The 17,566-nt window shown below is 41.1% G+C and overlaps 1 protein-coding gene across 5 annotated transcripts in view; it reads right to left on the bottom strand.

Annotated features, from left to right (window-relative positions):
* The window catches only part of sema3c (sema domain, immunoglobulin domain (Ig), short basic domain, secreted, (semaphorin) 3C), a 51,401-nt gene extending 34,851 nt beyond the window's left edge, over positions 1-16,550 (bottom strand). For 2 of the 5 annotated variants that reach the window (XM_085375769.1, XM_085375773.1), the window contains exons 1-2: positions 16,425-16,550; positions 12,187-12,362 (exon numbers count right to left, since the gene is read on the bottom strand). In XM_085375769.1, the coding sequence (XP_085231895.1) occupies positions 12,187-12,322 (136 nt within the window). In that variant the 5' untranslated portion in view covers positions 12,323-12,362; positions 16,425-16,550. Of the gene's footprint in view, positions 1-12,186; positions 12,363-15,046; positions 15,186-16,424 lie in introns of those variants that run through there. The other 3 variants (XM_085375770.1, XM_085375772.1, XM_085375771.1) reach the window with 3 other exon arrangements.
* Positions 16,551-17,566: the final 1,016 nt, after the last annotated feature.

Raw genomic sequence — 17,566 nt, 5'->3', positions numbered from 1 at the left:
CATCACAGAGTGAGCTCTGTGCGGAGGTAATATTCTTCTAATGCTGAAAAGGCTAATGATGTTACACGCTCTGCTCTGGCACAGTGCAAGCCACCAAGGGTGAAAGACTAATTAACAGCTAATTAAAAACAGGCAGGGTTCCAGATTATTTAAAAACAAAAACAAAACAACAACATTATATTAATCTCCTGAAATAGTTTCTTGGATGATATTCTAGAAAGACCTAAATATTCTTCAAGATCTTAGTTTTGTGGAGCATAAAAGTGGCAGCTGTATTTAAAACATGCAGCTCTTCACAATGGAGGGACTAAGTAGGGGTTTAGGTTTTACAGTCATACATTATAGCCTATCCAGGCAAGAATAATCTCAGTGGTTGAGTTAAACCTCAGTGGGTGGAAACTAAAGGATCAGTTATGTTAGTTGTGGCCTTTAAAAAGAGTAGAGGTGGCGAGGAGAAGAAGAAAGACAAGTATATGAAGTTTGGACAATCCAGGGTTATTATATTTAAACTAGCCATAACTAACAAAGACAAGATTTAACTGCTATAGAAGCTGATTTATTCAGGACAAAAGGTAATTTTCTTATGTGTGGCATGTCTGGTATGCTAACAAATGTGTTAGACTACCAATTTACCAATTTAGACTCCCCAATAAACCTAACCATGTCTTTGGACCGTGGGAGCTAGCCGGACTACATGGAAGCACAGAGAGAACATGGCAGCAAACACACACACAGAATCCACAACCCACCAGGAGGTTCAAACCCACAACCTCCATGGTATAAAAACAAGAATCCTAACTACTGCACCACCATGCCACCATTTATATCAGCATTCACATTTTTTGCTTAAGTAAGCTAATGTTAGCCAACATGTACAAATATGGTCTTATTTAACAAAACCACCAATAACAAACTAGTCTATGCTTACTAGGATTTTGGGAACATTTAACTGTATCCCACACTTTTTCTTTAAAAAAAATCAGAAGTTAAAAATTTCTAATACTGCTGAACAGTCGGAGTTTACATTGAAAGATTTAATAGTGTATTTTTTTTTTATAAAGTCTGGAGAATATCTTTAACTTAACAATTTGAAATGTTACAAATCTTGATACAATTGACATCAAAACAAAGATTATTCGTAAAATAAAGGCAAATTAACTGAAAACCTAACCGGACCTCATCTAGTTCTCATATTTTCCAGTTGATTTTTTGAGTGCCTTCCCCATCTAATCGAAAATTATTTATTAATGTCTCCTGTGAAAACCAGGTTTGACCAATTTTTGACACTGCTTCAGTCTCACTGACACTAATAAGATGAAGAACTCCTGTTCTTTCTGACAGAACCTTTCCAGAACATTCCACAAAGAGAACGAATTGTTCGGACGGGCGGGGTCTCGGTAAAACAACTGTTTAATATTATGGTGAACTTTGTAGTGTTTTGTCAGTGGGGGGAAACGGGAGACTTTCATGTTCCCTCGTGAAGGTGGAAGACCAGTTAAGCCTGGTGCTGAGACGGGACGCAGCAGGGGTGTGTCACATGGATCCGGCCTATTCAGCTAGAGACAAACTGAAACCCTCTGGAGCCTGCATACCTTTGGATCCAGTATCTTCTCTGTGCTCTGCTTTCAATCTCATATAAACACACGAGTCACGCCTGCAGTGCTGCAGCGTTGTGGACCAGCATTTAAAGTTCAAATTGCCAGATGGTGCACCTGCTCTGTCAGGGAGAGAGGGCTGCTCTGAACAGTCAAGGATTTCCAGAGTCATTTAGTACATTCATTGGGACCCAGTGTTTACAGAATTAGCACCAGCTCATAACCTGTGTACGAGGCATCCGTAGACCTCCCAAGGACCCCTTCAGTCCACTGAGGCATTATATCAAGTTCTTTTTTTTTTTTTGACAACACGACTCTTCTTGTTTTAATCAAAACAGAAAACAGAAGTTGGAGGACAACTGCATTGTTTTCTATGTCCAAGATGACGAAATCCCCTGGATCACATGTGGTTCTTTTGTTGTGGTTTTATGGGCGTTCTTAGTTGTTGAGATCACACAAATGCTGAGAGGCAAGCGTGTCAAGACTGGTTGTTTACACAGTTACTGAAGCATGACCGAGACACTTGTTGGAGGTTCAAGGTTTACATTTTCTAACTGGTTTATGCACAAAAGACAGAATACATTGGAAGGATTGGGGAGCTGCATTTTTAAATATTTCTTGAAAAGGGCTAAGGGCGTGAACCACGCTTTTAATGATAAGAAATTAAAAAAAGCTGAATTAATGGGGATGATGAAATGGCTTTATCTTTTTTTTTGTTCTTGTTTTTTTTCTTTTCCTCTTAATCTGCAATGATGACACCAGCAAACAAAGACAGAGGAACTGGGTCTGGAAATACTGACAGCTGGTGGGTTTTCTATTATGTATGTAGGCAGGTGGGTTATGCACTTCCCCATGGATGTAACACCAGCCCCCTGTGTCCTGGCTATGACTTTGAGCTTTGACTCATAGTGCCCTATGGCCTAGATGGAAGACCAATTTTAATAGAATTCATCCTGATCGGTCGGATGGACAGTGGGGTTAGCGGAAAAGGAAAACTAGTGCCGGGAAAGCTGAGACTATCTCTGTGACATCTCTTTTTTTCATGAAGTGGCCTAGCAGAAGAAGACCCAACAAAAGGCTTTTGTTCAGCTGAGAAACCCCAGTAGTCCTCCAATATTAAACAACAGATTACTTCCTGGTCATCATATAAGCAGAAAATACTCTTCATGTATTGATAGATGAGGTTTAATGCATTACAATTAAAAGAAAAAAAACCTACATTAACTTAATTTTACTGCTTAACTTTATCTGTTTAAAAGAGAATTTGATTTTGCATCACCTTTAGAGAGTTAGTGGACTAAAACAAAGGTCTCCATTTTATTTTGAAACTCCATAAAGAATATGGCTCATATTTTTGGAGGTTCAAAAAAAAAAAGGAGAACTTTGTTTCTTGCCAGAAGACTCCCCCACCCCTTTTTTTTGAAGGATATCTGAAACAACTACAAGCTGTGATCAGTGTGGCAGTTAATTCAGCCTCTTCTAAGCTGTGATTGTTCATGGGCACAGGGTCCAGTGCAATAACCGAGATAGGTATCCCACAGGGTAACGAAATGAACATCCCTTTTTCTGTGACTGGTGAAAAACGTAGAAGAAATAGAAAGAAAGTGTGTGTAAAATGAAGTGACCTGCCATTGTGTCCCTGTTGGTTGTATAGCAGCAATCAAAACCCAGAAGAGGAAGTTGTGCTGCACAATTCATTTTTTTTCTTCTGTTGTCATTACATATCCAGGAGAGGAAATGTAACAGCCACCATGAATCTTCTCTCAGGTTTTAAATCCACAAGACTTTCCGATACAATTGCCCCCCAAAAGTGCGTGAGATATCAGATATGCGAGTTTTAAAGCAGTGACTCCAGAAGAAAACAATGCTTCCATGGTTCTGGTTGCGGATAATAATACAAGAAGTGGTCTGTTGTAATGTGGCATCATAAAAATTAGAACTTCACAGTGGCTGGAAAATATGTGAGATGTTTATGAGAGAGGCATTTGTAATGTTGGACCGCCTGGTTTCAGATTTTAGGAGCTGGTGCCAACTCACTCAGCTGGTGTCGCTTCATGCAGCCTTAGGGATCTTCATCCAGTTTGATAGGAAATAGAAACAGCGTGGTGTCACGATTCATTTTAAAAGGAAGGCTGTAACTTGTTTGAGTCATCAGATAAGGGAGTTACGTCGTAAAAATCCATCGGCAGGTACTTTTATGTCCACACGACAAGGTGGTAAAATCAGCATGGGAGAACAATATCGGATTATTCTGTCAGGATGTTAGCTTAGTCTTTGTAGATCAGCTTTAATCAAACTGACTAGGTGTTTAGAGAGTTGAATTTTTTGATTAATGCTAATGTCTGAACATGAGCCAAAACATCCATCCACCTAATTAAACACACTTCAAGGTTGAACGGGTTGAACGGTGGGCCAATTACAAACCAACCTTAGTTTCTCTTATGCAAATCAGCCCTCATCAATTGGCTTTTTACCTGAAAGGCCAGTATGAATATATTAACTCCATGCTAATGAGGCTTGCTTTCCATTTAGTTAAAGCAGAACCCGTTCTGTGGTTGTCAGGGGTAGCTGGTGGGAGGACCCCAATCACTCATCTTGATAAATATTGAAGCAGGGGCTTATACCGCCCCCTTTTCATTCATCTCTCCTCACAAGAAGAAGGAGTGGGTTTCATCATAGAGGCCTGACTTCAAACCTGGTGCCAAATGCCATTGCTCTTAGTCGGAACAATGCAAAGAGCTCTTGGGCTCACTTCTGGATGGCTGCACTCACCTAACACTGTGCTGACCAACTCACACATACTGGGTCTGCAAAAGACTTTATCCCGGCAACTGCCAAGCCTGTTTAGAAATAAAAAATGGCTGGTGCTGGAACATTCAGCCATCCATTTTCCTTGGGGATTTACCCGCTGATATACAGTAATGGCTGGTGGCATATACATATGGCAGAAGGGAAGTTAAAGTGTCGATCTAGTACAAGAAGACCACCCAGGACATCTTGTGCTGGCTGACAGAGTCGTCTGATTGTCTGTGTAACTGACATACTCCAAATTCCCAGGAAAGCTGCACTCAGCATGTGAACAGCACTCTCAGCCTTACTGTACTGCAACTGCTGGTCATGGACAAAAGCCCTGTTGGAATTATATCTGCTGTGTGTCATTAATTTCCTGATTGTTGTCTGTCATCAATTATCTACATCCAGACATTTTTAATGTGAATCACATGGCTGAACAGAGTGCGTGAGTTGAAATATATGCCTTCTCTCACACTGGCGTCCAAAAGCAGACACCATATCTAAACATGACATGCGAGATCGCAGCGTATTTTTCTCCCTTGGCTTTCTGCGTGTGTTTGTGCAGAGTGATGTCAACTGCTGGTGCGTGGTTGACCTGTTAAGGTGACAGCTAGTATTTCGAAGAGACGAAACTTGAGCTGATAAACTGTCCATCATCCGCCCTGCAAGCCAGCTAGCTTGCAATCCCAGTGCCTCAATTAGCATTTATGCAGCGTCCTCAGATGTCACCAACAGTCGATCCTTCACACAGAATCAACTCATGCAGTCGCCATGACTTTTAGCCTGTGACCTCTCACCTGCCCACATCAGGAGTCCCTAGTTACTTCTAGTGGACAGTAAATCTCTGAGCTTTTACTGTCAGGAAGGATCTTGTAGAGAGTCTCAGAGGGAGGGGAGGCCTGCAGGAGATATGGGTCAGAGGATTTTTAGAGCTGTTGTTTTTACAAGGCATATAGGAAAACCATCTTCAGCCACATTCAAGATTGAAATTATATTATACACCAGGGCATAAAAAGTCATCTGGTCCTTAGCAAGTTCTAAAATAATTTAAATACAACCAAGGAAGAAGAAGATCCGCAGAAGCAATTGCTTATGCCTGTCCAGGTAGAAAAGTTTACTAGTCCATCTCTAAGCAGTTTGCAGCCAATCATTCTTCACAAGTAGAAAACATTCAAAATGGTTTACAGTCTTCCGAGAAGAGGAAGTCCCACTGAGGTCATCCTAACCTGAGTTTGTATAATGCTCAGAGAAACTGCAAGAAACCCAAGAGCTACATCTCAGACTCAACAGTTAGTATGTTAAAAGTTAACGTTCATGAAAGTACAATTAGAAGATGACTGAACAATGATGATCTTTTTGGAACGGTTGCCAAGTGAAAGCATCTTCTGTCTAAAAATAACATAGCAGCACATCTTAGGTTTGCAAAGCTGTATCTGAACAAACCACAAGATTTCTGGAACAACGTACTTTAACAGATGAGTCCAAAAAGGAGATATTTGGCAAGAATAGACAGAATCACATAAGGCAAAAAGTAAACACAGGATCAGCAGCAAACATCTCAGACCAGCCATCAAGTACGGTGGTGAAGGAGTAATTATGTGGGCTTGTTAGAATACCAAAGTATTCTAGAGCCAAATGTGAGGTGATAAGTCCAACAGCTAAAACTGAGTCAAAACCAGGTCATGCAACAGGAGAATGAACCTAAGCACAACAGCAAATTCACTAGCTGGGCCCACGTCCTCATTTTAGGTTTGACAGCGTTTTAGTAGGTAAAAGTGAATGCTTTGACATGAATTGAGGTGCGGTTTGGGGAAGGCCTTGAAGGGGACTGGCGATGGCTCCCGGGCGATGGCTCCCGGGCGATGGCTCCCGGGCGATGGCTCCAGCCGGAAGGACCGTGTTTGGAGGCGTGGTCCTGCTCCTGAAATTCTGGTACATAATCTCCAATATACAACAGAATGGCCAAAAAAGAAAATCGTGTAGCAATGGCCCAGTCAGTCCAGAACTCAGTCTGATTGAAATGCTGTGGCAGGATGTTAAGAAAGATGTGCATAAACAAATGCTCGCAAACCCTGCTTCTGTATGTTGGCTTAATTTTTGTGAAATATATAATGACATGCTGCAATATGTCCTGTGCTGTTGCTCATTTAAATTTGTGTGCATTTAAATAATTTTAGAACCGGATGAGTACTAAATGATTTGTTTTGATGCATAAACACTTATCAGAAGAAATCATTGAGGGAATGAAGCAACTGGGTTGGTTCTGTTGTGCTGACTTAAAAAAATGACTGTTTAGGGGTTCCAGTAAAGTAAAAATAATGCAGCTTAAACCTTATTTCAGCATATAAATGAAGCCATTGTCCAATTCAATAAGGCGAGCTTACACTATACTACATACCAGAACAAGTGATGGAAGCAAACAAGCATAATCATTTCATAAAATCGGATTACTGCTTTGTGTTAATGCCAATCTTTGACTAAAGAATTTTTCATAGACCTTGGCTCTCCCTAAAGAGACTCTGTCTTTGTTCGTATTGATGGCCATTGATTACCTTTCAACATGTTCCAGAGGGGCAATAATAAAACATTCAACAGGGTGTGCAAGGTCAGACTTGGAAACGGCTAAAAACAGGCGGAGGAAGGCAGAGAAAGGCCAGCTGACAGAGGAGCTGTCAAACATCTCACGGGCTGTCAGCCTCAAGCTGGAGCTCACCACATTCCCGAATACCCCTGAAGAAAATGTCACTCAGGCAATTTCATAGAGATCTAATGACACGCGTGTGGGTTTGTGTGAGAATGCATACATACACCCTTAAGAAATATGCCACACATATGCTGGTATTCATATATGCACCACTGACCTATAGCTATTTGTACCGTACCTCTCTGTGTTCTGACAGACTCATGCTTTGGCCTGTCATGAATTCCTCGCAACAACAGAGCATCACTGATTTTTCTTCATTATGTTTACTCCTCAAAAAATGAAGACGCTAACGTGCAGGTGAAATGTGAAGCAGAGGCAGGAAAGCGGAGGCATGTTGGCGCGATGTCGCAGTCAAATACATCCTGTTCTGCTTCTGGCTACTTGTCAGCGTTGCCCTTTGACCCTTTGATCTTTTGTTGACCCCAAGAGAAAATGCACGCCATTATTCAGTCCGTGTCTGGTGTCTGTGCTGCTGAATGATCATGATGCTCACTTAACAGGTAAAAATCTTATAAAAGGTTTATCAAGAGTGGTTAAATCTCAGGTGAAAAAAGTTCATATTTAAAACATCACATGAGAGGTTAATGTACAGTAATATCATCTGGGTCAAGCAAGAAAAAGCCTTGGTTTTGAGGTATAGCTAAAAGGCTTGGAGACTGTGTCTTATAGCTGCATGCGGTTCAGAAAGCTGGAAAAGCACATAGCTTTAACAATGACTCATTGAAAAGTTTGCTACTTAAATGCAATCAAGTCAAAGAATGCACAATCAGGCACTTAACATTAGCACACACTCACTCACTCTGTTAGGTTTACTGACATGCACACGCTCACTCACACCATGTAAACATCCTCAACAGACAGCATGAACAGCACTATATCTGTATGAACAAATGGGGGGTGAGGGGATGCAGAAATGACTCATGAAAGGGAGCGTATCCGCACGTCGACGCCTGCTTCCTGATCTCTGTGCCTGGTTCTGGTTCAGGCCATGGCACGTGTGGCTCATACCAGTGCGATTTAACTGCAGACATCATTTTAATCAATCTGCCCTTGGTCTCAGCCAGGCTCTCAAACATGTGTGCACCAAAATCTACATTTAACACAAAAGCATATGGCCCATTCACTTTCAAATAAACATTGCTTCATGGCTTGACATTCCAAACGTATAGACTTGTAAGTTAATACTGTATTGAATATGGAAGTTTTCCAGAACAGCGGGAGACTGTTGATGAGGGTAAATGTATGCAGAAACCTATTTACAGTGCACCACCCAATATTTAAACCACGTTTTGAATCACAGGAGTATTTTAGTGTAGTAGTAGTATTTTGTGAGATACCCACAGCAAACCTATGTTGATTTGGTTTGGCTCAACCACGCAGCAGCCTCAGGGGTTGAAAAATTGAAGCGGACAAAAACAGTTGCTCTTGCGGCCACTTGAGGCTGACTCCAAAAGTGTGTCGTTCCCAGTAGACATCCATGCTAACGAGCCCAGATTTACAGCAGAAATTAACATGTTTTAGGCTGGTACAGAACATCTCTGTAGCTTTATAGGCAATTTCCTCCATAAAACCATGTCTGGTGTCTGTGCTGCTGAATGATCACGATGCTCACTTTATGTATGGGGCATTAAAAATGTATTAAAGCTTAAAGATATGGCTAAAGTTTGATCTTGCTCAGCATTCAGTTTTAGTAAATGAATGGATTTTAATTATAGGGTGGGAGTACCTCAGGAGGTAGATCACTGGCTTCGTGCCTAATATCCTTGGACAAGGTACTAACTCCAATTCCAAATTGCTCTTTAATGAATGTATCTGAATGTTAGACAGAAAGCACTTAAGCATAAAAAAGTGCTTGATTGAAAAAAGGTTGAGAATAGGTTGTTTGAGCGCTCTGGTAGAGTAGAAAAGCACTTTATATAAACTACGCAGTTTTCACTTCTCACTGTCCAGGGTTAATGTGGTGAAGGTGCATATTTAACTTTGTGGCTTGTTGAAAGGGCACTTTTACCTCTCAGTATCAAGCATTACTGCAGCTGCGGCCTCAAGGCACCGAGGCTTGGCTTCTTGAAAAGGTCTTAGAACTTAATGTCATGGATTGGAAACGAAAATCAATTTTAACTTTGTTCCGATGAGACCAAATCTATAGTAACAACACTGCAGACATTGATCTGAAAGTTGGAGGATTTCTTTGTCTGAGAGCAATTAAGTTTCTCCTCGAAATCTGTAGTCTCTCAGCATTTCAGCCTGATTCTGAAACAGCACATGCATCAAACATAGCATAAAGCAGGCCAAAATAAATGTTGAGAGAACAATAGATAGTTAAAGCAACTGAAGGGGAGTATAGCAATTATCTTTTATCACACTTGGTATCCCTAAATAGTTTTGCTATAAGCAAAGGAGGCCTCTGTTTATTATCCGCGGCACGGAATAGAAAAGCACCACTTGAGAGTTTATTATTTGGGTTAGCTGCATTTTTCACTGTTTATTATGCGTTTTTAATTGCGGTCTGGCTGCATTCGCTTGAAGAGTGCAAGAGCAAAAGGAGAGCGGGAGAGAGGAATGTTGGAGACAGCAACTTCTCTGCAGGACGTGAGGCTACACCGGGAGTCCCACAAACCTGCCTTACCCCCGGATTGGATTTCAGCAGTGACACGAGGAGGACAAGGGAAAGGGATATTCAAGTGTTGTGAAATGATCTATGTGCAGTTTAGCCACTGGTTTATTTTTTTTGTTTAGTTTGCTCCAGCTCACAGTAATTAACTGGTCCTCACATCTGGGAGCAGAAGAATCCAGACTGAATGACTGACCTTTTAAACACCCAGCAGGTGCCAAAACACCTGTGCTGTCCTCCCCGCTGGGACACCAGTCTCCTATACATCTTCCATGACTCTTCATTTATCTTTCTGGCTGCTTTGGACTGAGCACATACTGCCTGACTTGTTCCTCCCCCGTGTTTTTGTAAAAAATGAGCCTCCACCTTGCTCTCTGTAAGACCCTCATTGCATCTGGTGTTCAGCCATGCCAAACTTTCTTCCAGCAACCAAGAGTTCAAAATGCTTTCTGAGTCAAAAACACAGCTGTTTACTTTTGACTTGGTGTTACTGTTACTTGACTTACTCTTACTGACACTCTGAGATGACTGCTTTTGACCAAAACCTTCCATGTTGTTATTCTTTGGATCAAAATCCTATTTTTAATGTATTACTGGCAAACACCTTGGTCCTCTGCACTCCCAGTGAACCTATATTAAGTGCATTGTCTCAGACAGGGCTGCTCTTTGTAAAGTCAGTGTCACAACTGCTCAAGCACTTGAGTACTGCAGAGAATGTCCCCCAATTCCAGGCATATTTGTAAAGAGCAGCGATACACAGAGACTAAAGGTAAAAGTAGGACACTGGACACTTTTTAGCACAGCTTTTTCACATATTGTTGGGAGACTGCGACTGATCTACTCTGGTTCATTTACGCTAACATAAATGACACACAGGGCATACTTGTGCCAGTGTAAGCAGGAAACAGATGGTTGCTTGCTAATAGAAAATACTACAGAGCAATGATGGCAAAAGCAAAAAGAGTTTTTTTGCTTGGAACTAGGTAACACAAGGATATAAGGCAGTTATAGCAGGGGAAAACATAGCTTGGAAGCTGTTACAGACAAAATATGGCAGCATATTAGAGGAGCACCCACAGAAAAATGGTAAAAAAAAATGCTATGTGAGCCCAGCTTTAATGACCCTTCAGGACTCGATTAGGCCATGAACACAGGTGTCCAATTGCATCACATGTGAATATTATACAGATAAGCACTCATCAAAGATCAAGTCCTGAGCTGGTTTAGGAATTAATGTGCTTCAGATAGCGTGCTTGAAACTCTCCATTTATGGTCCTCCCTGTAGTGAAAAACTCTTTCACTAAGCAAAACAAATCTAATCTAATCCACACGTAGAAAGAGACTCAATCATTCAAGGCAGACTGATTTTCAGCATGGCCACCTAAGACCTTTTTAGGTGGCTGTTTGGAAACAATAACGAGAAAAGAGTTGAATAAATAATGTGACCAAAGATACGAACGATAGCGATGTCAGCTTTTTTGCTGTCATTAGTTTGGGCTTTTTTTTCTTAAAGATGGCAGTCACATTTAACAACTCAGAGGTTGCAGAGCAGAGACAGTCTGGATCTGGACCACAGACTGGTTCATTTATTTGGAATGAAGCAATAAGCAAAAGGAAAAAACATGAAACCATAAAAGGGAAAGAAATAGAGAAGAAGAAATGAGAATGAAAGAGGAGGAAATTGAACTTTGAAGAGTGTGTTTCTGGGCCAAAACTGGGAAAAATCTAGAAAAAGGGAACAAAATAAAACTACACCTGCTTTAGACTTACACTGCGAGGCTGCAGTCACTATCTGAGTGCAGAAACCTTGCTGATGGACAGCCTCAGCTGCTCTGTGCTGCCTAATCCACATCGAGAGGTACTGAAAGGTGATCAAACGTATCCTTCGGCTCCTGCACACTATCCCTCTATTGCAAAAAGGTTACGGCACCACTAGCTCAGGGGTATGAGTGATCCACTATCCCTTCCATGGATACACGCAAACATGCAGACAGACACATGCACAAAAATCAAACCTCCCCATCCAACCAAAAGAGAATTCAAGAATCCCCAAAATAATCTGTGTCCAGAGAAATGAATGAATAAAACAGGAGAATCAAAACCAGAGGCAGCAACAATGCCCACATGCCCACAGCACAGAGTGGTATGATTAAAGTTTAACTAGGAACAGATACAGGGTAGCTCTGACAGGCGGTGCCACCTCCTCCCTTTGGTAGACACACAGGAAGACAATGGATAGACAAGGACTGTCCACAGATGGAAATTTAAGGCCTGGGGCATATTGGATTATATAGAAGAAAAGGTTTCAAACTCTGATCCATCAAACAAGAATAAACAACTAAATAAATCCTCTAGCATAGTTGCTAAAGATCCCAGGTGAGTCCTATTCCACTCTGTTATAATGTACAGACTTAGCATCAGTTTAGCTTCATTACACCAGAAGATAATCATTACAATTAAGTTGATGAGTATTTTTTTCTTACCTTCAAAGGAAAGGAAGACTCTTGGCAGAGGCTGCGGGAGGCTGGAGACCCCGGTGCAGAGGAAAGAGAGAGCCAGGAAGGAAAACGCCATGGCTGACACCAGAGGTGGCCTGGCCAACCCCTCCGGCCTGCCCATAACTGCACCACTCAGGAACCAAAGCCAGTCACCACTGCTGCTGGAGAGAGGTTTTGGAGAGAAAATAGTGAATTCTGAGAACACGTTTCCTCATACTTCTTCAGGTTAACGACATTCATGTGCCACCACAGGTATTGTAACAAAAATGGCTTATGTACCACAAAAATACCTAAGATATGTCTCAAATGATGTCCTGGTTCAATATAGAGTTAGCATTTTCTTCACATACTATTTTAAGTAGGATTTACCAGGTCAATCATAGTGCATATTCACATATAATCATTAGGAATAAAACACTTTTCATTGTGGTAACTGGGGGGAGGCTTCTGAAGAACATTGCAATTAACCTTTGATGTAGCAAGTTAAAGGTTAGCAAGTTATCCACAAGGTCATATGCAATAAAGATTTACAAAACTATGTGCACTTTCGGCAAACTTTGTGGAAGTGGAAACCACCATGCAAGGACCAGGAAAATTCTTAATAGCTATCCATAGAAAATGTAAATCATTTGGCTTTTTTGCAACACATGGAAAAATTGTTGCTAGAAGGTTACTAGAAAGTTAGTACTACTTAAGAAATTGACTGAAACCACTGGTGGACATGTTCATCAATACAGTAGCTGTGGATGACTGTTGCTCCAGTGGTAAAGCTAGTTGGTCAGTGGCTTGATCACTGATTCCTCCAGTCGGTGTGCTGAAGTATTCTTGGACAAGATACTGAACCTTAAGTTGCCCCTGATGCATTAATTGGAGTACAAGTGTGTTTGTGAATGTTAGAAAGCACTTATGAATGTGTTGCATGATTATTTGTATGATTTTGGTGAATGGGAGTTTAGCAATGTTACCAAAATGTTGCTGGAGGTTTACAAGAGATTACAAATCTAATAGTCTTGTTTTAGCTCTGGTTTGGCATTCATTAATTCCTGACAGAGACATTTGGCTCATTAACCAGCAAACATACAAGTAGCTGAGGCCTTGAAATGATTTATAGCTTTATCTATCTGAGATTCGGTATGCATTATGGGTTTATGCACAACAGAGAGTTAGTTGATGGCTTATTTCAAGCAGTAAATTTCAAAATGGAACTGATTTGACGTATAGGTTACATAGCAGTGCAGCATCAAACTTTGTGACAACCAGTGAAGCCATTAAATTGAATGTAGTCAATTTAATGGCTCTTAATCTTCAGCTTAATGCAGCCCAATTACAGTGACTATATATGACATATGAAGACTGGTTAATTGGTACCACCCAGTGGGATCAAGATTTGAAATGTGATTTTTTTTTTTAAATGATGACAACACCCTACAGCATACAGCACACTGCTAGTTTCAACAGCTAATGCATCAGTTTCACTGATCTAGAAATGCTGAGTTACAGAGAGAAGCACTGAACAAACAACACTGAGTAAAGAAAGAGATAAAAAACAACAACATGTCAGTTAAATCCCATCATTGCTTTATCCTCGCAAATGTACGGCTCTTAAATATGGATGAGTGAAATCTGCACAAAAGAGCTGCTGGAGAAACTCTCGCCACAGCCTCTTCTCATTCCTTTTCCATAACGGGACAAGAGCAGCTCAATTATTGATAGAGGCAGGTACTGTACTGCCTGTGAGGCGCTAACTCCTGCAATGAAACACTCCGCTGCTGGAGAACGGCCGGGCTGTTTTTAACCACTCATTTGGCCGCTCCACCACCTGTGCTGTGCAAAACCACATCGCACTAGACATAAAACAAAAATGACCCTTTCACATGCAAAAACAAAATAAAAATTTCACAGACTAAATCTCTGATGTCATGCCTTATGGATGTGCAATAAAAAATTGATGGCCAAGAGATAAGAAAGCTGCAAGTTTGCTATGAAAATTTCAGTTTGGGGGTGTGGTGTACAAATAGGTTAAAATATGCGTGTGAGGTGGAGTGCAGCATGACTGATATACAGCTTAAGTGGAATTCTGGTGTTCAGGTGCATAAGGATAACATATGGAGGACTGCTGGGGGATGAGATGTCTTTGGCTGCACTTGAGAGAAATAAACCAGCACGGGGCATTACCAGACGGCCCCAGCTGCTGTAACTGCAGCCCTTCTCCTGCTGCATCATCCACACAGCCTCACACATGCACGCACACCCTCCCCTTCAAGCTCAGGCATTCACACAACTTGCCCTGCTCTGGCTTCCGTCCCCAAAAGATCTGGTCCCTGAAAAAACTGGTCAGTTTGTACATAAAGTCCGATGTGCTGCAATTCTGGAATATTGCACAGTGAGATTTCCACCTTCGTCATAATACAATTACAGCAGTTTTTGCAAATCCTCCAAGTCTTAGAATATCGAGTATAAAATGAAACAGTTAAGTTTGTGCTAAAAGCAGAACATTGGTAAAATTACTTAAGTCTAAAGACTCAAGACTTTGCAGCATGCTGTCTTTTTCATTTATAGCTTCTAGACTTCATCAGGTCAAATATCAAACTTGAATATTTTTCACAGCGTTCCAGCTTTAGGTAAGTTTTCCTTTAGGTATGACTTGAATGTTTATAAGTATACAGATGGTGCAAAAATGGTGCAAAAACATTTTGTACCAAACCTTGTCCATGTGCCATCTTTCATAAAAAAAGCATACTACAGTTGATATTTTAGAAAGCAAGATCCTTGAAAATAAAATTTAGAGACAACCCTAATTTTTTAAGTGAGAACTACATTTCCCCATATTTTTAGGTGGACTGACCTTTTGAGCTGCCAAGCTTCCACACCTACCACTCCCTGCTCCCTTCAGAGAGTTGGTGATCTCCCCACGGAGAGGCTCTGGTATAGAAATGTTGGTCTCACAGCTGCTAAACTCATCCTCAAGGGAGTCTCATGTGCATACTGTGATATCCCCAAGCGGTTGTGTTCCGACACTTTGCTATGCCACACTAAATACATGAATGAGCTCACTCTCCCTCACACTCAAGGAGCACTGTAACGCTCCCCTCGACGAAAGGGTTTCACAGTAAAGGATGTTTTCCTATTTGTTGCCATGAACAAAAATAATAAATTCTGCAATTAATTTCTCTGAGCTCTTCGGACGAGAAATTCCAGGGCGTCAGTGTGCCAGGAAATCTCTGTAACACCAATTAAATGTCTTCTCACAAAGCAGGTCAGTGAAGTGAGCGAATAGTTACATTTCCAGTGAGGTGTAACGATTATTGTGTTTATTGTGCTCATTGCTTGGCTGGCAGCCTAATGAATTTTCCATTTTGCCATTTTGGAGGCTCAAAAACTAATATTGATGAAAGTGGAAAACTGCATGGATTATCGCTCCCATCTGCTCCTATTAATGCTTTAAACACATGAACCCAAATCAGCTGTGAGACGAGTGGGGACGAGTCCTCCCGGTTGGAATCAATTTGGCATTTTGATCAATACAGGAAAAATTAAAATCACAATGATAAAGAAGTTTTGTCCTAGCAGGACGGTGTGCGTTCATACCACACCCTGTCATTCGGTTGTCAGCAGCTCTATTACAGCCACACATTCCCCTGCACACATGACCAGCAGGCACAGCTAAAAGTGTATATTTCAACTCTTAAACTTCACACAAGCACATTGACTAAGATTAATCTTCTGATTTCAAACCCTGTGACTGACCACAACTTTTTTTTAAAGCTCTAAATAAAGAATCTATATAGTTATAGACAGATGCTGGTGGAGACTTAAACCAAAGATTTAAGCCTTTTTAGATGAACGAGGAACTAAAAAATGTTCATAAAGTCATGTTTTCCATTTTACTGGCTGCAGCGTAATAACCAGCCACAGTGTATTTAAAAGGAATTGTTCACCAAGCACATGAGTGGAAAATAAAGCATGACACAGAAGTCTGATGTAATACCACACATGATCTCAGAGAAGCACCAAGTCATAGAGTTTACTTGCAGCTTTTTTTTAAACTAATTCTCACTGGTGGGACTCTGCACCTGTTAGCCTGCTGCCTACCACCTCCTCTCTGCATCCACTGCGAGATCCACTCCACTGCATAAAAAGTACAGTGTGGTACAGGCAGTACAGGCAGGTAAACCTCCTACCTTTAGAAAAAGGAACACATCAGACCTTTGCCAGTGACTCACCTCTCAGGAGCTTCCTCCGATGCTGGTCCAAGTTTCGGAAGGCAGGATCGTATTTCTCGCCTGTTTCTAGTATCCTGTAATAACACCAAAGAAGAAAAATGCTGCTATTCCATCTAAGTGCTCAGAGAGCAGACTTGACTGAGAGAGCACAGGAGAGAGGAGAGGAGAGGAGAGAGGGAGGAGAACGAAAAGACAGAGAGAGCGGGTGTCCTATTACACACTCTTCACTGAAGTCCCCCCTCCTCCTCCTCCTCTTCCTCCTCCCCACCCCTCCTTTCCACGATCGTCCTCCCTCTCTCCGTTAACTAGACAGCAAACAGATCACATGCGCAGCTTAAAACATCAGAGAGGCAGAGGACGTTTACCTCACCACAGTAAGAGGGTGAAGCCCGAAAAGGTCAGGCACACTCACATCACAAACAGATTGCATTGCTTTTAATCTGTGGGTGATCCACTAGTTAGATTGCCTCCAGTGATACCAACGAAATCAGATGTTTTCTGCTCCTTTCCACTTTTATGGGCCTTTTTTGTTTTCCACTGGGAAACAAACTATTTTAATTACTGGGTACTTGAAACTTTGCAAATCAAATAATCGTCAGATAAGAAGCATTTTCTCTCTGAAGATGGTTCAAATATGAACTACAGTCATGCTCACCACTATGCATGACATCACTAAAGTCAGGTGATGTCTGTGTAGTCAGCTGTTATGTTAAATATGACCCACATTGCCCAATAAGTATAGCAATAGTATTGATGGTCTCTTTTAGCACTTGCCTGAAAGTGATGGGAACATATTGAGTTTGCAGATCATGAACAGAATTATGACCATGAACGAAAGAAACTGTGGGATTTTTAGAAAGATCTCAACATCAATAAAGATTTCACTTTGTTTTTACTAAATTTAAGGGGTTTTCATCTAATCTGGACATCAGGGGAACACCTATAAGCCAATATAAGTGCCATGCTTCAGAAGAGCATTGCCACCCTCTGAGCAAACTGACTATCTTGGATGAAAAAGAAAGAATATTACTTTGTTTTTTTCCATCAAAGTCTTTGAAAAGACAAAGAGCAGTATAAAAGTGATATTTTTCTCTTACCCTTGTTATTTATCCGGTACACAAATATGATTCACAACAGGCATG

The sequence above is a fragment of the Diplotaxodon limnothrissa genome, linkage group LG17, assembly GCF_057381915.1.
Source record: "Diplotaxodon limnothrissa isolate DT_005_m linkage group LG17, D_limnothrissa_male_GT1.1, whole genome shotgun sequence".
NCBI classification, from domain to species: Eukaryota; Metazoa; Chordata; class Actinopteri; order Cichliformes; family Cichlidae; genus Diplotaxodon; species Diplotaxodon limnothrissa.
The sequence above is the reverse complement of the archived record's forward strand: the minus strand, read 5'-3'. Positions and strand labels throughout refer to the sequence as shown.